The 21,292-nt window shown below is 44.9% G+C and overlaps 1 protein-coding gene across 2 annotated transcripts in view; it reads right to left on the bottom strand.

Annotated features, from left to right (window-relative positions):
- The window catches only part of DENND2A (DENN domain containing 2A), a 102,599-nt gene that overhangs the window by 45,526 nt on the left and 35,781 nt on the right, over positions 1 to 21,292 (bottom strand). For both annotated transcript variants that reach the window (XM_032643522.1, XM_032643521.1), the window contains 2 exons: positions 10,005 to 10,132; positions 8,241 to 8,362 (listed from right to left, as the gene is read on the bottom strand). In XM_032643522.1, the coding sequence (XP_032499413.1) occupies positions 8,241 to 8,362; positions 10,005 to 10,132 (250 nt within the window). The remainder of the gene's footprint in view (positions 1 to 8,240; positions 8,363 to 10,004; positions 10,133 to 21,292) is intronic.

Raw genomic sequence — 21,292 nt, 5'->3', positions numbered from 1 at the left:
CAATACCTTCTTAAGGGTTTAATATATATTTAATTCCATTTTCTTTTGGATTTTCTTAGTTTATTTCGAATATATTTTATTCATTATTCCATTTGTAATTTATTTTATTGTACGTTAGTCTAAACTGATTTTTTCCTTCAAGCTAACTTATCCCTATTCCATTTAATAAATAAGCCTTTCTTTCTCTATCAATTTATAAGACCACATTTATCATATCTTAAACTCTCATAGAATAGTTTTATTTTGTTCCTTTGGTTTCTCCATTCTTATTTAGTTCCAAACAGTATGTATCAATAACTCCAGAAGATTTTTTTTTTTTTTTTTTTTTTTTGCGGTACGCGGGCCTCTCACTGCTGCGGCCTCTCCCGCTGCGGAGCACAGGCTCCGGACGCACAGGCCCAGCGGCCATGGCTCACGGGCCCAGCCGCTCCACGGCATGTGGGATCTTCCCGGACCGGGGCACGAACCCGTGTCCCCTGCATCGGCAGGCGGACTCTCAACCACTGCGCCACGAGGGAAGCCCTCCAGAACCTTTTTAAAGATTTCCAGGAATAAAGACTCCCAGCCTTCCCAGGTGGCCTCCTCCTGTGTCATCATGGGTCTATAGGGAGCAATCAATTGCATAGCACCGCAAGCCCTGAGTAGAAGAGGCTGGCCTGACTTGCTCTCTATGGGCTTCTTAATAATTAAAGCAGCACAGAAGAAGGAATAATGACAAGTCTTCCTCAAGACCAAACTCCATCTGCAATGAAATCCAAGGAAATGGCCCCAGTTCTTTCACTGCATTGGAATCTCATACCAAATTGTTGGCAAAAAGCAGGTATCTGTTTTTATTAGAGATTTAGATTGTGATAGAGTTTGTTCAAAGAAGTTTTGACCTATGAAAAGGGCTGAGAATAAAGAAAATGGAAAGGAAGGAAAACACGGCACATGACTTTCTAAAGGGTGTGAAGAGACCTGGTGGAGGCTGTGTAGGGGTTGCATCTTCCAGGGGTCATGCTGCTGGAGAGGGGGCCTGGTGTGTCCCAGAGCACCCAAAGGAAGCCACCAAATGTCCAGGGAGTTTTCATGAGGGGGTGGAATTTCATTAGCTTCTTCTTCTTTTTTTAAAATATTTATTTAATTTATTTTTGGCTGCGTTGGATCTTCGCTGCTGCACACGAGCTTTCTCTAGTTGCGGCGAGGGGGGGTTCCTCTTCGTTGTGGTGCGCGGGCTTCTCATTGCGGTGGCTTCTCTTGTTGCGGAGCACGGGCTCTAGGTGCACAGGCTTCAGTAGTTGTGGCACGTGGGTTCCGCAGTTGTGGCATATGGCCTCTAGAGCACAGGCTAGTAGTTGTGGCGCACGGGCTTAGTTGCTCCACGGCATGTGGGATCTTCCTGGACCAGGGCTCAAACCCGTGTCCCCTGCATTGGCAGGCGACCACTGCGCCACCAGGGAAGCCCTCATTAGCTTCTTAACTGATAAAAAGGCTTAATGGGCTGTCGGGGAGAGCATTATCATGTATAACAAGCACAATCTGGGAACAGGAATAGAGTCGAGGAAGAGCAAATAAAACCAAGAGTATCTTCGGGGTTTACAGCCAGTGCAGTGAAACAGATGGAAAGATGGTCAACAATGAAGACAGAATTGCCTGTAGAAGGCCTTTGAAAGTGAGGATATGGGGCTTCCCTGGTGGCGCAGTGGTTGAGAGTCCGCCTGCCGATGCAGGGGACACGGGTTCGTGCCCCGGTCTGGGAGGATCCCACATGCCGCGGAGCGGCTGGGCCCGTGAGCCATGGCCGCTGAGCCTGCGCGTCCGGAGCCTGTCCTCCGCAACGGGAGAGGCCACAACAGTGAGAGGCCCGCGTAACGCATAAAAAAAAAAAAAAAAAAAAAGAAAGTGAGGATATGAAGCCAGCAGGAATCAGCAAGCTGTTTCTAAAAGGCCAGACAGTAAATATATTAGGCTTTGTGGCCTATACTGTCTCTGTCACAACTACTCAACGCTGCCACCGTAGTGCAAAAACAGCCACAGACAATACGTAAACAAATGAGCTTGGCTGTGTTCCAATAAAACTTTATTTACAAAATCAGGCAACCATCAGCAGTTTGCCAAACTTGAACTATAGTATAAAAGGAAAGTCACTACAGGACCCTAGGAATGATTGTGTCAGACTATGGTCCAGAGAAGATCCCAGCTTTTGATCAGAGCACCTCAGACCGACAAGCCCTGATGATAACACACCCGTCCTATGGTTTCTCTATGGAGTAATCTCTATGGAGGAGCCTAGCTCTGCTGCAGCAGTCTCCCTAACCTTAGAAACATCTGATTTGCAATGGACTCAACCAAAGGTCTGTAGTGTCCAAAAGGGAAAAGCAGACAAGAACCCTCTGTTGAAACCTCTTATTTCAGGAGACAGTATGATGGGCCCTGGCCAGGGAGCATCCACTGGGAGGAGGGGGTGACAAGGAAGCTACGTGCCTTGTGCCTCGAGAAGGAAGCTGACCTGGACTCAGCCAGAGTTCATTCACCCTTCTTGTCTGTGAATGGTGGCTAATGGCTTAACTCCTTCCAGTCCTCGAATGTCCCTGTCCTACTGCCTCAGGAGACTGACCGCAGGAGACCGAAAGGGTCCTTGATATAAAATATCCCATCTCCTCTTTTACCTATCTCAACCTGACTCCTACTCTCTTCTACAGAGGCCTCCCCCAGGAAGTAGTCAGATGCCATTCACACACACGTACACATTTGTTCACATATGCCCACAGGTACACATATTCACGTGAATACATAGAAGCTCCCTTAACTATACATACATACAGATACACAGGAAAGCATACACACACGTTCCAACAATTGGGACATTACACTAATGTAAAGTAATGGCATTACATTAAATGATGGCATACCATGCAGGCAATACAAATTGTTTTTAAAAATAAAGTAATGACATGGGGAAACACTCATGATAAATGCAAAAGAGCGGCAAAAATGTATATACAACATCATCCCAAATCTTCTTTTTATGTACACACACACAAACACACACACACACACACATATGCACAGTGTGACATGGTCTGGAAGGAAGTAAACCAAAGTGTTAACAGTGGTTTTCTCTGGGTGTTGGGATTACATGCAATTTATAAAAATACTTTAAAAACACACACACACACACATAACAACAATCTATTATAGAAAAAAATATAGGTGAGTACAAAGAAAAAATAAAAATTCCCAATTACAGATGAGTTTTTTTAAGATTACACATTTTGGTATTTAAAAAGAATTTTATAATGAGAATGTTCTGCTTTTAGAAAATGAGTTTATTTTATAAAGAACTCATATTGAGGGACTTCCCTGGTGGTGCAGTGGATAAGAGTCCACACTCCCAATGCAGGGGGCCTGGGTTTGATCCCTGGTCAGGAAACTAGATCCCACATGCATGCTGCAACTAAGAGTTCACATGCCACAACTAAGGAGCTGGCGAGCCGCAACTAAGGAGCCCGGGAGCCACAACTAAGGAGCCCACGTGTTGCAACTAAGACCTGGTGCAACCAAATTAAAAAAAACACACACATTGGGCTTCCCTGGTGGCGCAGTGGTTGGGAGTCTGCCTGCCAATGCAGGGGACACGGGTTCATGTCCCGGTCCGGGAGGATTCCACGTGCCGCGGAGCGGCTGGGCCCGTGAGCCATGGCCGCTGAGCCTGCGCGTCCAGGGTCTGTGTTCCACAACGGGAGAGGCCACAACAGTGAGAGGCCCGAGTACAGAAAAAAAAAAAAAAAAAAACACACATATTGAAAAGCATAATTCTTTTTCTTTAAATAAAAAAAGTTTTTTTAATTTATTTACTTATTTATTTGGCCGCTCCAGGTCTCAGTTGTAGTATATGGGCTCTTAGTTGCAGTATGTGGGATCTAGTTCCCTGGCCAGGGATCGAACCCGTACCCCTTGCATTCGGAGCGCAGAGTCTTAGCCACTGGACCACCAGGGAAGTCCCTGAAAAGCATAATTCTATCTATTTAGCAAACACACATAAATAGTAGTTATGATGCAGGCACTAATCTAAGTGGTTTACAATAATTAATTTGATTAATCTTCATAAGACCCCCTAAGAGGAGTGTACAATTATCATTCCGTATTTTTACCAATGACATACAGATGTATAGAGATAAGATTATTTGCCCAAAGTCACAGAACTAGCAAGTGGTCTAGGTAAGTTTTGAATGGAGGCAGTCAGGCTCCAGAACCTGCACACCTGACCAGATACTGTCTCTACGTAGCCGCAGCTAAGTAACAGATGATTTGTTGGTGGCAGATGGTGTAGGTAAGCTACCCAGGCAACCAGAGAATGCCAGTTAGTGACTTTTCCCACTTAGGTGTCAATACATAAGAAAGAGTATCTCATATTAGCCTAGATTTCCTTTATTACAAAAAATAGCTCCTACCATATTCACCGCGCTATTCTACGTGTGGGAATGGTGGGTGACACATAGCAAGAAAAGAAAACGGCCCCTTCTCAGAAGCTTGCATTGTGTGTTTGTAAGTGTCAACATCTGCCCCCAGCTGCACGTCTCTCCTTGTTGAGGAAAATCTGTCCAGTTGACCCTTACTTCTCTACTGGGACTAGGCACAATCTAATTAAATAAAAATCCTCAAATATGTTTTAGGACTTTTCTGTGGCTGGTAGAGGAGGTTGTCACGGAAAGACTGCTTCAGTAAGTTCTCAGTCCCAGATGCAGCCCAGATGTGGCAGATGCTCCATGAATATTGATGAGCTAAATGGAGGAGGTGGAGAAGTCTGCAGCTGTCCCCCAGAACGGGGACACAAACCAGACACCCAGATGTAGGAAGGCAGAGAACTGAGCATGACACAGAGTCTTGCTAATGACTTGCAAGTATCTGTGGCAATCAGACATGTGCATTGGGCAACTGGATTCTCTTTCTGCAGGATAGCTGCCTCTGGACTTCAAGTTCTCACTGACATGATTACCTACTGTGCTTTACTGTTTTGGGGACAGGGGACCTAGGTTTTCTCTAGCCTGGCAGGAAGGGGAAGAAAAGGGCTGCTAAGCCTTTATTTTCTGGTACGAGGGAGGAGCACCCAGTTCTGCAGGCAGAGCTGCTTTGGGCAGATGTTTTCCATTGTTCCTAAGAGGCCATGCAGTTCACTCCCTGCATGAAGTGGGGTAGAACTGAGTAAGACATGAAGGGGGCAGACTGGGTATGATAGCCTTCTTCTTCTTTTTTTAAACTTTTATTGGAGTATAGTTGATTTACACTGTTGTGTTAAGTTTCTGCTGTACAGCAAAGTGAATCAGTTATACATATACACATATCCACTCTTTTTTAGATTCTTCTCCCGTATGGGTCATTACAAAGTACTGGGTAGAATTCCCTGTGCTATATACAGTAGGTCCTTATTAGTTATCTATTTTATATATACTAGTGTGTATATGTCAATCCTAACCTCCCAATTTATCCCTACCCCGCCACCTTTCCCCCTGGTAACCATAAAATTATTTTCTACATCCGTGACTCTATTTGTTTTGTAAATAAGTTCATTTGTTCCATTTTTTTTAGATTCCACATAAAAGTGATATCATATGATATTTGTCTTTCTCTGACTTATTTCCCTCAGTACGACAATCTCTAGGTGCACCCATGTCGCTGCAAATGGCATTATTTTGTTCTTTTTTATGGCTGAGTAAATTCCATTGTATATATGTGCCACATCTTCCTTATCCATTCTTCTGTCGATGGACATTTAGGTTGCTCCCATGTCCTGGCTACTGTAAATACTGCTGCCATGCGTAGTGGGGTGCATGCATCTTTTCAAATTATGGTTTTCTCCAGGTATATTCCCAGGAGTGGGGTTGCTGGATCATATGATAGCTCTATTTTTAGTTTTTTAAGGAACCACCGTACTGTTTTCCACAATGGTTGTAACAATTTACATTCCCACCAACAGTGTATAGGAGGGTTCCCTTTTCTCCATACCCTCTTCAGCATTTATTGTTTGTAGACAGTTCTCCAAAGAAGACCTACAGATGGCCAAGCGGCACATGAAAAGATGCTCAACGTCACTAATTATTAGAGAAATGCAAATCAAAACTACAATGAGGTATCACCTCACGCCGGTCAGAATGGACATCATCGAAAAGTCTACAGACAGCCTTCTTCTTCTAAGCCAGACTTATCCACTGTGGGAAATGAAGGATTCCCTAAACGTTGAAGACATCCACATTCCAATGCAAATATAAACAACACATTTCAAAGGCAAGTAGAAACTATTTGCTAATTATTGGTTGTCATGGATTATTCATGATGACATTCTTTTCCATAGGAGGAGAAAGCAGCAGTTAGTTGGTTTTGGCACGTATTGCAGCAATCGACTTGCGTGGGTAAGATCCACCCTTCATGAAAGGTTCTACCTTCCACCCTCTTGAAGAAGATTCCCTTTGTGACTATCACGTCTCATGTGTATACCCCCCGCCCGCCAGCAAATCCTGACCTCGAGTGGAGCCCAGAGAGGAAGATGGCTTCTTTTCTTAGGCTGGAAACAGATCCTTTCAATGGGATTTAAACGGACACTTGCCGCCTGGATTTGGTCTTCCTTTATTTAATTTCTTCAACAACTAAACCACTGTATAACAACCACTTATGGAAGACACAAAGAAACCAAATATATACTTCCTGACCTTGAAGAATTTACAATCTAGTTGGGGAGATGTTTTAAAGATATTTTACGTGACCTAAATCAGAATTCAAATCATCAAAGTAAGAGATATCGTAAGACAGTTTATACAGTTTGGTGTGAAATGAATGCTTAGCCCACTGAGTGTTACAGGCAAGCACAGGGGGAACAAGTCCCAGGGACTGGGATGACCTGGAACCTTCCTGAAGGAGGCATGATTGAACTGGGCCTTAAAGGATGGGAAGGGAGAGGTCCAGGCAAGAGCCAAGGGCAGAGGTAGAAATGACCTAGCACAGGGGTGGGCAAATTACGGCCTATGGGCCACATCTGGCCCGCCACCTGTTTTTGTACAGGCCATGAACCAAGAATATTTTCACTTTTAAATGGCTAAAAAATATATATATATTTCATGACACATGAAAATTATATAAAATCTAACTTCAGTGTCCATAAATAAAACACAGCTTCACTTACTGGTTTGCATACAGTCTGTGGCTGCTCTGCACCGCAATGGCAGCGCTGAGTAGTTACAACAGAGATCATATATCATCATATATAACCAGATCTCTGGTTCTTTAGAGAAAAAGTTTGCTGATCCTGGGGCTACAATATCAGAGGGGCAGTTCGTAGGCTTTGGCTGGAGAGAAGATTTTGTACATAGAAACTGCGGGAAATGGTAACCAGGGATCAATTATGAAGGAAGTTGAATGCTATGCTAAAGAATATGAATTCATACTAATCTGTTCTCTGTTCCTACAATTTTGTCCTTTCAAAAACATTATATAAACAGAATCATGTAGCACGTAACTCTATGGGAGTGGCTTTTTTCACTTGCCATCGTTCTCTGGAGATTTATCCAGGTTGTTGTATACGTCAATAGCTTATTCCTTTTTATTGATGAATAGTATTCCATCATATGAATGTACTATACTATATGGAACTGTTCACCCACTGAAGGATATTGGGGTTGTTTCCAGTTGGGACCATTATAAATAAAACTACATATGCAAAAAAAAAAAAAAAAAAGAATATGAACTCAGTTCTGTAGGCAATGTGTTGAAGATATCATGTATGTGAATATGGTAATATTATCTGTATGCACATAGTACAAAACTGCAAAAGGTTCAAAAAGATATTCTGTGAAAATGTCAGTCTTCTTTCCTGACCTCCAGATACTCAGACAACTCCACAGAGGTACCCACTTACTCATTCTTAGGGACCCTTACAGAGATATTCTTGTACATTCACAAACATATATGAGTTTGTTTTATGTCAGGACATTCTTCTTTATAGCTGTATAACATGGATGTACCATCTTATTTACTCAGCTGGGGAGAATTCTGACCTAGAAGCTAAAATGACACTTTCGAAAGCCTTGTTGAGCGGAGGGGTTCCAAGAGAACTAGAGGCAGGAAGAGGAGGCAGGCTGCTGCTGTGTAAATCCAGGAGCCTGGCAGTAAGGGTGGCCTGGCATTCCAGTGTAACCCAGAACTCCAGCCTGCTCAAGGCCGTGGTGCTGGGGACCCCTCTCCCCCACTGCTCTTCTGGGGGCTCATACCTTGGTGGGTGTGTCAGGGATGGAAGAGGTGGGAGAACCTGGAAAATTCAAGACACACTTCTTCCCGAGGCATCGACCATGTAACTCAACGTCCTCATAAGGATTTTCCTTCATTGGTGGATCTGCAGTCAAAGGCAACGGATTAGAAACTGGGAACACTAAGGAAGTTCTCCTTATCAGATCGCGACCCAACACCTTATCAGGTCTCTCCTTGTGGGGATGTCTGTTGTCTTGCTATCCATTTAGCCTTCCTCTTGGTAACAGACCTTGGTTTTCACTGGGATAACTCCCTGACTCCCCATTCTTAGAAATGTGAGATTAACTCCACTCCCAGTTTCAGGGTTTAAGCCAATCTGAGTATCCCGAATCCCTGCCTCAGTGACCAGCTCTGGGCAGGGCTCATATTCCAAGCCTAAGCCAATTGCTGCATGGCATTCCTGGGCTCTGAAGGTGAACAAGGGACCTAAATCAGTCTCATCAGAGTGAACCTCAGGATGTTTGCTGCGACTTGCAGGACACAGGCTTTCCTTTCTCGCTGCAAGGCACAGATTCTGGGGAGCCAACGGCAGCCATCATGGGGATCGTGGGAAACCTGCTGAGAATGGAGCTAACATGAGAGATAAGAAATGAGGAAGAAAAAGCCAGTTCTGGTCACATGAGCCAACAAACTCCCTTTGTTGTTTCAGCTGGGTTTTCTGTTCCTTGTAACTGAAAGCTTCTCTGTCAGGTACACACTGCTAAGAGAAGTCTAGATCTCATACCCACTTTGGATTTGGGAAGCCTACTGCTTTGGCAGGAACCCATCTCTGGCAGCTTGGACACAGCAATTCAAATAGCTGGGCTTAGTGTACGCCCTTCCTTAAGTCTCATGTTTCCTCCTACCATGGAGTTTCTTTTAGTGTTGATGACTGCATGCATGTAAGTACATGTATATGTGCCTGCTCTGCCCCTTGCATAGGGACACAGAAGGGTTTCTTCCTCAGCTCATTTCTTCCCCACTGCCGCCCTCAACGTATGCAGACACGGTCTGGGTTTACACCTTACTGAAACTGTGATCCTCCCTGGAGATTATTTAACTCACCAAACCTAAATGCACAAAAGCTCTGTGAATCTGAGTCCCATTTTGGAATCACAGAATTCTTTAGAGCAAGGCCAAAGTTACTTTTTAAATAGAAGACATTCATTTCAGTCTGAATTGTGATGCTGTTACTGCCACATTCCTACAGTTTTGGAAAGAGTACAGTGGTCTTTGGTTTTCTTTCATTCAGTAATCCCTCCAATTCACTGAGAGTCTGTTATAAACCAGGTATTTTACATACCATTTTCTTCAGCCCTCAAACAACCCTGTAAGGTAGCTGTCATCCTCCCTGGTACAGAGATGAGAGAATTGAAGTTCAGAGATGTTAAGTCACCAGCTTAATGTCACACAGCTAACAAGTAGCAGAGCCAAGATTCAGTCATTGATATTGAGGCTCCAGGTCTCGTGTGCTTCCCGCTGTATCACGCTGCCTCCTTGGCCGTTCATCGCCACCCCTTCCTCCCCACTCCAGCCCATTTTTCTCTCACGTATTTCACCATGGGTCACTCTTCCACCCACCTACCTAATCTCTCATTCATTTGAGTACAGGTTTGTCTTTGAGTGTGACTCTGTGTGTGTGTGTGTCTGTGTGTGTGTGTGTGTGTGTGTGTATTTCAAGCAGCCAGCCCCATTTCCTCCCTCTTCCTTCTCATAGACAGACTCACTCAAACATTTTGGCCTCTTACCTAGAATGTCCTCATAGACGTTCTCCTCCGATAAAGTGCGTGTGAGCCCCAGCTTAGTCTGTGCGTACCAGTCCACCCTGCTGTTCTCAGAGGAAGACTGCAGTAAGTCTTCAAACTCATAGGACTTTCTGGGTTGTACAAGGTGGGAAGAAAAAAAACCGAGAACTCAAATCAAATTAGGCTGGTTCAGAGAAATTCATGCCAAAATGTTTTTTTTTTTTTCTTGCAAAGATTTCCAATACTGAAATCAACTCTGTTTTTTATAAGAAAGTGTGAAAATCCTCAACTATGAGATGTGGTTTTTACTTGTGAGAATGTTTATGCTACTTTGCCAGCTAAAGATAGTAAAGTATACAATCCAATCCCAACTTTGTACGCAAACACATACACAGAAGATAAAAAGAAGAGAAGTGAAACATAGCTGCTATCTCAGGACGGAGGGATGACTGGTGTCTTCTCTTCACTTTTACTTTTCTGGATTTTTCAAATGTTCTAGTGTTTACAGAGCACACACGAATAAACACAAAGGAGTAGTAATGGCCAATTCAGAGCAGACAAGAAGCCTGAGCACCTCCCCCTTCTCTCACCCAAGTGGTTATCAGAAACCCAAGGGCCAGTTGAGGCACCCCACCCCACCCTGAGATCTGTGCAAATGTGCCCGGGGCTCTGTCTGGGGCCTGGCTCACCGCCACCCTCCCCCACCATCTTACATCCACATGGGCTGTCCCTGTTCTGCTGGTATTGACTCTACTGTGAAATCTAGCCCCTTCTCCAGCTCACACACACACACACACACACACACACACACACACACACGGCCAGTCACCTTGAGTTTCTATGATCTTTTGTAACTCTATGGAACACTTGGGAGATCATGAGGTGGGTCATATTATGAAACATACAAAACATCACCCATCTCACAGGTTCACTCCACCTCCCCCTTTTTTCTTCTCTCTCTCTCTATCCTTCTCCAAAGTAACCCACAACTTCTCCCTCTTGGAGCAGAACAGTCCTGCCCACTCAGGCTCCAGAGGCTCACCTTCTTCTGGCCCCAAGCAGATTTATCAGGAATTTCTGCTGAACACACCTGGGCCTTCTGTGAATGGAATTTAGGTGAATATGCAGTCCACCCATGTTAAACAGGGCACATCCCTGAGCTGACTTGGTCCTGGCCCCTCACTCCTTCTGATACAGGGTCCAGATGCTCACAACCCTCCTCTGGCTCAGGAATCACCGCTCTTCTCTCTCACTGTGTTCACATGTGTCTAGTACAGTGTTCTGCGCATGCCAGATGGCACATTGCAGCTAACTGCTGTGAAATGCAGAGCGTCCTTGTTTCCTCACCCACACTTCCAGCCCCTGGAGAAAGTGCCCCTCTGGTGGGTCTAGGATTAAACAAATCTGGACACAGATCCCGAATCCCTCATTCACAAGTCTTTTCAACTTGGATAAACTACCTGAGCTCAAACTCAGTGTCCTGATTTGTAAACATAGTAATTATCTCATAGGACTGTCCATAGAACAGAGGACGTTTGTAAAGTCCTTGGCACCTAATAAGCCCTCAACAAATGTTAGCTATTATTATCTGTCATGGTGCTATTAGTTATTTATGCAGCCAGGGCTTTATATGAACATTTACTGTGTGGGAGGCACTGTGCTCAGGGTTTGAAAAATAAGGACTAAAACAGCCAGAGTCCCTGCCTCAAAGAGCTTACATTCTAGGGAGGAAGACAATGTTCAACCAGCTCACACACAGATAAACAGAATTATAAACTGGGTTAAGTTCAGTGATGGAAAAGCACAGGGTGTGAGGATATCGAGGAAGGCTCAATGTAGGTTGTGGGATGCATCAAGGGAGGCCTCTATGAGAAAGTCACTCATTGAACCTGAGCCTTGAAGGATAAAAAGAATCTAGTCGGGGGAAGAACATTCCAAAAAGAGGGAAAGGCATGTGGGAAAGTCCTGAGTCTACAGAGAGAGCTCGGTGCATTTCAGGAAATGGCAGACAGACGGACAGCGTGGCTGGGCTGCAGGGAACAGGGTGGAGAGTGCCAGGCAATGAGACAGCAGAACCAGGCAGAGGCCATCTGCCCGCTTTCCAAGCTTTGGGGATTTCTTGCATTTGAAATCTTTCCCTCTCCACTAGCTTCTTTCTCTCCTTCTTTAACATGCACAGGTTTCCTCTATCTTAAAAAGCTTTCATTTGGAGCAATGACCTTTGTGGTTCTACTATTTCTCACCTTCCTTCCCAAAAAAATTTTTTTTTTTTTTTTTTTTTTTTTGCAGTACGTGGGCCTCTCACTGCCGCGGCCTCTCCCGTTGCAGAGCACAGGCTCCGGACGCGCAGGCTCAGCGGCCATGGCTCACGGGCCTAGCCGCTCCGCGGCATGTGGGATCTTCCCGGACCGGGGCACGAACCTGTGCCCCCTGCAACAGCAGGCGGACTCCCAACCACTGCGCCACCAAGGAAGCCCTTGCCACCATTTTTAACTAAGGGGAGGGGAGGAGGAGCAGAGATTATTCTCTTAGTTTACCACAGTTCACTCGTTTTCCTTTCCCTTACCCTCTCAACCTGTCCGTGTGCATCCCTTTCCTGAAATTCCTCTCTTAGTTTACCACAGTTCACTAGTTTTTCTTTCCCTTACCCTCTCAACCTGTCCGTGTGCATCCCTTTCCTGAAATTCCTCCTAAAGGTCACTAGTGAGTTCCTGGTAGAACCTAACAACTTTCTCGGTCCTTTCATTACGTGACACCACTTGGTTTCTACAGCATAAGGTAGCAGTGCTCAAAGTGCAATCTGTGGGCCAAAGCTGGGTTGCCAACTGTTTCCGGTCCTTGACAAGATAAGTACAGAAATTGAGAGAAAGCGTTTAGGAACTTTTCAAACAATTTGACAGAATGAACTTAAAAAAAAAAACACAAAAAAACTGAGGTTTGTATACTGACGTCTTTTTTCATTACATTCCTCTGGTAATTCTTTTTTTTATTATATTTTACAGAAGTATCTTTTGGCAAAGGGTTGGAAACACCTGCAAACCGGCCCCCCTGATGGTTTGAGGAGGCGGGTGCAGAGCTGCCCTAACTCTACTTGCCCTGTCAGACCACTCTTCCTGGGCTTGCACTGGCAGCTCTCTACCTCTTCCTCTTTCTGGGCTATAGGTATTTCCCAAAGCTTCTCCTCTTTAGGCTTCATACTTTTTTTTTTTTTGGCTGCACTGCACAGCTTGCGGGATCTTAGTTCCCCGACCCGGGATTGAACCTGGGCCCACAGCAGTGAATGTGCCGAGTCCTAACCACTGGACAACTGGGGAATTCATTAGGTTCTATACTTTAATATCTACACAACTGAGTTCATCACCCCTTATCTCCACCCCACCCTCATTCTTTTATAAACTTGAACGTGGCACTTAGGACAGGAGCACAAAGATGGGCTTCTAGGCTGGAGCTCTATGGCCTTAAGTCAGGTCACAAGGCTGAAACCGTCACCAGTGCCCCAGGGTTCTGACTTATGAAAAGAAGTTTGTGCCCAAAAAAATGGATACTAATCCATGAGCCCCTTCTTTCTCCCCTTGAGGTGTCCAGCGGGGAGAGGAAGGACTGAGCTTCAGAGCTCTCGCAGATGGGGCCTGGGGGAAAGCAGGTCTGAGCCGTTTTCTCTAAGATGGGAGTGGGTTGTGCTGTGACCCCACTCTGAACATTTCCTAGTCCAATTTCCATTAGCCCAGGCTGGCATCAGCCAGGCAGCTGACTGGGGCTGGAGGTGTGGCCCAGAACTCCTGGGTTTCCTCTGCTGAGCAAACCAAGTTACGTTAGCTAGTCCTCAGCATGTACGCTCCGTGGTAGGGAAAGTGCAAATTGTTCAGAGACCACAGAATCATTCATTCAGTACTTACTGTGTACTGACCAAGTGCTTGTCTTGGATCAGCACATTCAAACTTTACAACAACCTTGTGAAAGATTACTATTATTTTTTTTTATTTTTTATTTTTTAGATTACTATTATTATACACATGTTATGCATGAGAAAACAGGTATAGAGACATAAGGTAAATTGCTCAAAGTCACTTTGGGAGAACCCAGGAAATCTGGTTGGAGATTGGTGCTCTTAAAAAGACAGGCACTGGACTTCCCTGGTGGCACAGTGGTGAAGAATCCGCCTGCCAATGCAGGGGACACAGGTTCAAGCCTTGGGCGGGGAAGATCCCACACGCTGCGGAGCAACTAAGCCCGTGCTCCACAACTACTGAGCCTGCGCTCTAGAACCCACGAGCCACAACTACTGAGCTTGCGAGCCACAACTACTGAAGCCCGTGTGCCTAGAGCCCGTGCTCTGCAACAAGAGAAGCGACCGCAATGAGAAGCCCATGCACTGCAACTAGAGAAAGCCCATGCTCAGCAAGGAAGACCCAACACAGCCAAAAATACATAAATTAAAAAAAAGAAAAAAGACATGCATTATGCAGAGCACGCAAGTAAGGCAAGGCAGGAGGAAAGCTGCAGTCACAGTCACCAGATTAAATCAGGTCAAGTTTCCAAAGTTTATTGTTAGGAACTTGAACTATTTTTTTGTTTTTTATTTGGCTGTGCAGCTTGTGGGATCTTAGTTCCCCAACCAGGGACTGAACCAGGGGCCCTCGGCAGTGAGAGCACGGAGTCCTAACCACTGGACCACCAGGGAATTCCCAAACTAATTTCCTCTATAAAACCATATTACACATTACTGAGCATTGCCCAGGCAAGCCCTCTATTTCCCATAATGTAACTAAACTATACGATGAAGAGAGGCTATGAACCCTCACAGGGAAAAGAGAGGACAGGTGGGGAGTCACTTCACTGGGAGCTGAGCAGTTTCTGCCACAATAGCAGGAAGCTCCACTCCCAGCAGCAGAGGGAGAGGGTGGTGGCCACTGCCTACAGCTAAAGCCTTGACTGCCTGGGATTCCAGCATGACATTGGCTAAGGTGGGCCTTTTCTTTGATTGCAGAAAGGGGCTGCAGCTGTGCCTTGCTTTGCCACGGAGAGAGTTCTATCGTTATTTATTTATTATAAATTTATTTATTTATTTTTGGCTGCATTGGGTCTTCATTGCTGAGCGCATGCTTTTTCTAGTTGTGGTGAGTGGGGGCTACTCTTCACTGCAGTACATGAGCTTCTCATTGCGGTGGCTTCTCTTGCTGTGGAGCACGGGCTCTAGGCACGCGGGCTTCAGTAGTTGTGGCTTGCGGGCTATAGAGAGCAGTCTCAGTAGTTGTGGTGCACAGGCTCAGTTGCTCCACCGCATGTGGGATCTTCCCAGACCAGGGATTGAAACCGTGTCCGCTGCATTGGCAGGCGGATTCTTAACCACTGTGCCAGCAGGGAAGCCCTATCATTATTTATTTTTATTTTTTTTATTTTTATTTATTTATTTTTGGCTGTGTTGGGTCTTTGTTGCTGCACGCGGGCTTTCTCTAGTTGCGGCGAGCGGTGGCTACTCTTCGTTGTGGTGCACGGGCTTCTCATTGCAGTGGTTTCCCTCATTGTGGAGCACGGGCTCTAGGCGCACGGGCTTCAGTAGTTGTGGCACGCAGGCTCAGTAGTTGTGGCACACGAGCTTAGTTCCTCTGTGGCATGTGGGACCTTCCCGGACCAGGGCTCGAACCCGTGTCCCCTGCATTGGCAGGCGGATTCTCAATCATTGCGCCACCGGGGAAGCTCCATTATTTTATTTATTTATTTATTTATTTATTTATTTATTTATTTATTTATTTAATTTTTGTGTGTGGTACACGGGCCTCTCACTGCCGTGGCCCCTCCCGCTGCAGAGCACAGGCCCCGGACACGCAGGCCCAGCGGCCATGGCTCACGGGCCCAGCCCCTCCACGGCATGCGGGATCCTCCCGGACCGGGGCGCGAACCCGTGTCCCCTGCATCGGCAGGCGGACCCCCAACCACTGCGCCACCGGGGAAGCCCCATTATTTATTTTTAAAAATATCATTTGAGGGCTTCCCCGGTGGCACAGTGGTTAAGAATCCGCCTGCCAATGCAGGAGACACGGGTTCGATCCCTGGTCCGGGAAGATCCCACATGCCGCGGAGCAACTAAGCCCGTGTGCCACAACTACTGAGCCTGTGCCCTAGAGCCTTCGAACCACAGCTACTGAAGCCCGCGCGCCTAGAGCCTGTGCTCCGCAATAACAGAAGCCACCGCAATGAGAACCCGCGCACAGCAACGAAGACCCAACACAGCCATAAATAAATAAATTAATTAAAAAATATATATATCATTTGAGGTACCAGTGAAGCAATATTTTTATAGGTCAAATTTTAAAATAATAAAATTATTATAAAATATTTATGAAATAATATCTGAATAGTTCAAATGTTTTAATAATAAATGACCTGGGAGATGCAAGAGGGAAGAGATATGGGAACATATGTATATGTGTAACTGATTCACTTTGTTATAAAGCAGAAACTAACACACCACTGTAAAGTAATTATACCCCAATAAAGATGTTAAAAAAAAAAATAATAAATGCCCTAACAATAAAGATGTTTGTATGCTAAAGGCTCTCCAAGTCCCAGCGGATGGCTCGCTTATTTAGAGCATATGTGGCACAATCAAGAATCTGGATCACCTCTTGGGGTTTGTTAGGATGGGATTAGCTTGTAATCCAAATGGCTGCTGTCAGATACCCTGGGATTTCAAGCTATAGTTTGAATTTTTTTTACGATCCTTCCATATTTCTGAGAACAAGATGCTAAAACAAGATATCAGCCATATTTTGCATTTGATTCCCAACACATAAAAGGTACCACCAATCTAAACAGTATTAGAAAAGCCCACTTTTAAAATGTTACAAACTTCCATTAATTAAAAAAAAAAAGCTGATTAGAGGATGGTTATTCACAGTGCAAAACTCTTATTTAATTTGCAAAAGAATTCATCACAGGATTTCTTAAATAGTAGTTCTATTTCTGTATTAAAATGTTGGGTTTTAGCTGGTTAATTCTTATACAGGAAGCCTGAAAGACAAACTTTAAATCAACATGAAGCTACTGTCCATCCAAGATCAAGAAGAAACCAGAAATCCTTACATGCCCAGCTTCTAGAGGCAGTGGGAAAACAAAATTCCAATCACGAAGTTTGATTTCTCATTGTCCTGTGTTGGTGACATGTTTGCAAGCATTAGCTTTATTAAGTGGTTGGTTCCTCCTCAGCACTATTTCTATAATCTGCATAAATGCCTCCAAGGACTGCAGTCCTTTGGTTCTGAGGTTCAAGTAGGTGATTAGGGTCCCAAAGAGGAGAAATATGATTAAACTAATCATCCAATCATTTAGCTAAGTCTTTTCCATGAAAATATTATTTACTTGAAAAAAAGGTTTTAATACTGTTATTTACACATTAACTTTGAAAGGAAATTTTGAAAGGCTAATGATAACCACATCCAAATTGGCTTCTCTCTCGTTTAAAAATTTCCATGTTTGTTCCACATCCAGCTGCATGTTTAATAAGCACCTCTTAAAGGGTGGAATTGAGCTCACAGCTGGTGATGCACAGTAAGAAGTCCCTGGGAATGTATTTCCTCGAGGTCCAGTGACTGGGACTCTGCGCTTCCACTGTAGGGGGCACAGGTTGGATCCCTGGTTGGGGAACTAAGATCCGGTAAGCTGTGTGGTGTCCCCCAGCAAAATAGCATAATTTCAAGTAGCATTTTGAATGTTTTTGTTTTTGTTTTTGTTCGCGGTACGCGGGCCTCTCACTGTTGTGGCCTCTCCCGTTGCAGAGCACAGGCTCCAGACACGCAGGCTCAATGGCCATGGCTCACGGGCCCAGCCGCTCCACGGCATGTGGGATCTTCCCGGACCAGAGCACGAACCTGTGTCCCCTGCATCAGCAGGCGGACTCTCAACCACTGTGCCACCAGGGAAGCCCGCATTTTGAATGTTATTTGTGACTTTTCCATATTTTTGTAAACGAAGTACTAACGTAAGAGCTCATCCCACATCTCCGTTTAGATGATGCAAGAGAAGCTCAAAATGAACAAATCCGAAGTTGAACTCATACCACCATTCCCCACTCCCTCATGAGGACCATCTCCCTCTCCAGTGCTGCCATCTCGGCAAAGGCCATCACCATCCATCCAAGTGTTTACGCCTTAACTCTGGAAGTCCTGTGTAACCTTCCCTCTCCATCACTGCCCACATCTAACCAACTAACGAGTTCTACCTGCAAAGTATCCCTGGGATCCACCCACTTCTCTCAATCCCCACTGCAGTTATACCACAGGGTAACCCCAAAACCTCCTTGATCTCCCTCCCACCCGCCCCAACTACCCACCCTGTCCACTGGTGCCCCTTCCAGTCTCGCCACAGCTGTGGGGTGGGGCAACCTCTTAGGAACGCAAATCGGATTGTCTCTCCCCTTCTTAGACACTTCCGGATGCTTCCCATTCCTCTTCTGTAACAGGCCAACACCCTCGCCTGGGCTCCAAGGCTCTTCCAGAGCTGACTCCAGAGGGCTTCTGGGCCTCAGCTCACACTCTTCCTACCCCTCTGGCCCACCCCCTGCCTTTCAGTCCTCCAGCGTGCTAAATTCTTTCTTGCCCCAGGGCCTCTGCTTGTTTGTCCACTCAAACTGCACACACACACACACACACCCATTTCCCAGCCCACCCCCTTGCCTGGGAACCTCAGGCCTTGTATGAGTGTCACTTCCTCTCTGAGCTGGCCAGGTTTCCATGACAGGCTAGCTACCCCTGCTGAACATTCCCACAGCACCACAGGCTTCCTCACTGCCCCGAGAGTGCTTAGTTACATAACCAGTTGTATAGTTCTGACTATTACTAGTACGTAAGTTTCATGAGGGCAGGGTCTGAGTCTGTCTTATTCATTGCTCTAGCATACTACTACATAGGTAGAGTAAAATGTTGGCTGAGTAAGTGAGTGAATATTTTAAAAGCTGGTTTTAATGGCCATCTTTACTGCTTATAATTTATCCCTATTTTGGGGTAAAGATATATTTTATCTGTATTCTGAGAGCTAATTTTTAGTCAATTGTTTGAACATATTTCCCCCAGAATTATTTTCAGCTGTATTTAAATTTGCTTGGACAGCCTGAGACCCAGCACCCACCTAAAACACCATTCAGATGATCTAGAAACCAGGGATGCCTTGCTCTGAGTCCCTCATCCACCTCCAGCTGCCACAGACTCTCTTCTTTCCTCCATCCCCGGTGATCAGGGGCAGCTCTTCTCCTTGGGAAGGGCATTCATAACCACTGTTACTGATCAGGGTTCTTGGCCTCCTTAATCAATAGAAATTGATCAGAGGCCAGAAAAGAGATTCAGGCAAGACTTTATTGGGGCCCCTGCGGCAGCAGTGGGGAGTGAGAACGAACAACAGGTTCCCTTGCTTGCTTATCTGCTCAAGGGGCTGCGAGCTGGTTCCTTAAACAGGGTGAGGGTAAGGGTGTGTCCAGGGGTCGGGCCAGAGGGATGGTTTAGGTGCGTTTCCCACCCCTTAGGTGGCGTTGTATGCAGCGGACATGCGCAGTACCCTACTTTTTCTCCCGCTCTTCAAAAGTGGCAGTTGGGTTTTTTTGGCCTCTTTGTATCTTTTGTCCAGAATTTGTCCCAACTGCACATGCACACATTTATTTTTAGTCCCTTATAGTTTCTTTGTATTTTGCTGCTCAAGGAGATGTTTGTCCAGGTGCAAGCATTGCAGCACTGTAGCGAAGAGTCCCAGGTTCCAGCCTGTCTCACCACCTGGTGATCAGAGCAGGGGGCTAAATGAATGCTTACGTCAGCTCTTAGCTCTCACTCTGCTACTGGGCATCTCCTCTGTCGAGGGCTATGACTACGCATGTTGGGTTTCCACTTATCTCTATCCTGGATGCAAAAATAGAAATGTCAGAAGAAAAACTATCCTTAGCCACCACTGTACCTAAAATCCAACCATTTCCACCTTCTCATGAGAAATGACATGACAATCACTATTGTAATGTAGAATGACAACCACCCTCTCTACTCTCATCTCTTTGTCTTCCTATGCAAACTACCATCGAAATAAATGAATTTACAAAGTCAAGCTTCTCAGCTGCTTTCAAAGTTACTTTTGCTCTAAATCTCAAATTAATCAAACAATTTGCCCCTTTGAAAATTTTAAACATTCAGTTTTTAGACATGGTAGTTAGAGTTGCCTCATGGATGACATGGTGACTGAGACAGATAGTGACAGAGACAGACCACAGTGTGGCTGGTACGTTAACTTTAACGACTAAACCCATGATAGCTGAGGGCTGCTGCCCAGCCAGACTTCTGTGGGGATCCCTATCAGTCCTAGAGTAGATGGAAATTATGGAATCAATAACAGTACCGTATGATTTGGCAGCCATATAATGACTGAGGTTTCATGTCCTCAGAAAGTTCTGAAAGTCTTACACTAAAGCCCCAAGGAAAGGCTGAATCTCTGTGATGCCAAAATAATCAGTTGAAAAGTTGAAATTTTGGTCAACATAGTTATTTGGTTTCATAAAGATCTAAAAGCTCTGTCATGTGATCATATTAAACTAAAATAAAACAATCTGAATTCGAATGAAAACGTTTTGGACACACAGACCCATGTGAATTCAGGACGCTGCTTACACTTAAAAAATAATCACTTTTCTTGTTAAATGTCAGCCTTAAGGCATTCCTGCCAAAGTTTTTAAACGTATGCCATAAAATATACATAACCAAGTTAATGCTGCTGTAGGAAGCTTATCTTTGGAATTTCCTGACATTTGAGGGTTTCTCATTTTCCATTTTAGGATTGAAGGCATAAGTCCTTGCAGTTAATTTCCTGGGGCTTTAGAGAAATGAAGAAAGAAGAGAGAAGAGACAGAAGGAAGGAGGAAGAGAAGAAAAAAGAGGAAAAAAGAAAATAGAGCAGGGAAAAACAGAAAGAGAAGAAAAAGAAAAAGACATTTTCTCAAACCGAGAATCTGAATCCATCGGTTTGGCTCTTGCTGAGGTGGACTAACGGCCTATGAAAATAAGCTGAATACGTTCTCGGGAGCGCGCAGCCTGGCTGTGTAATTCTAAACCCTCATAACCTCAAAATCCTTAATCATTTCTTTCTTCAACCTTGGCTTGGCTTTCCTGCCTCAGAGAGGACAGGAAGCCTGCCAAATTCAGAGTTGGGTCTTTTCTTTTTTTTTTTCCTTAAGCGATAGGACCACAATAAAGAGCATACTTTGTTTTTTAAGAGTAGAAAGCGAACATCTTGCCCTAATCACCTCCGTTGTACAATTTTAAACA

Source organism: Phocoena sinus, chromosome 9 (assembly GCF_008692025.1).
Source record: "Phocoena sinus isolate mPhoSin1 chromosome 9, mPhoSin1.pri, whole genome shotgun sequence".
Taxonomy (NCBI): Eukaryota; Metazoa; Chordata; class Mammalia; order Artiodactyla; family Phocoenidae; genus Phocoena; species Phocoena sinus.
The sequence above is the reverse complement of the archived record's forward strand: the minus strand, read 5'-3'. Positions and strand labels throughout refer to the sequence as shown.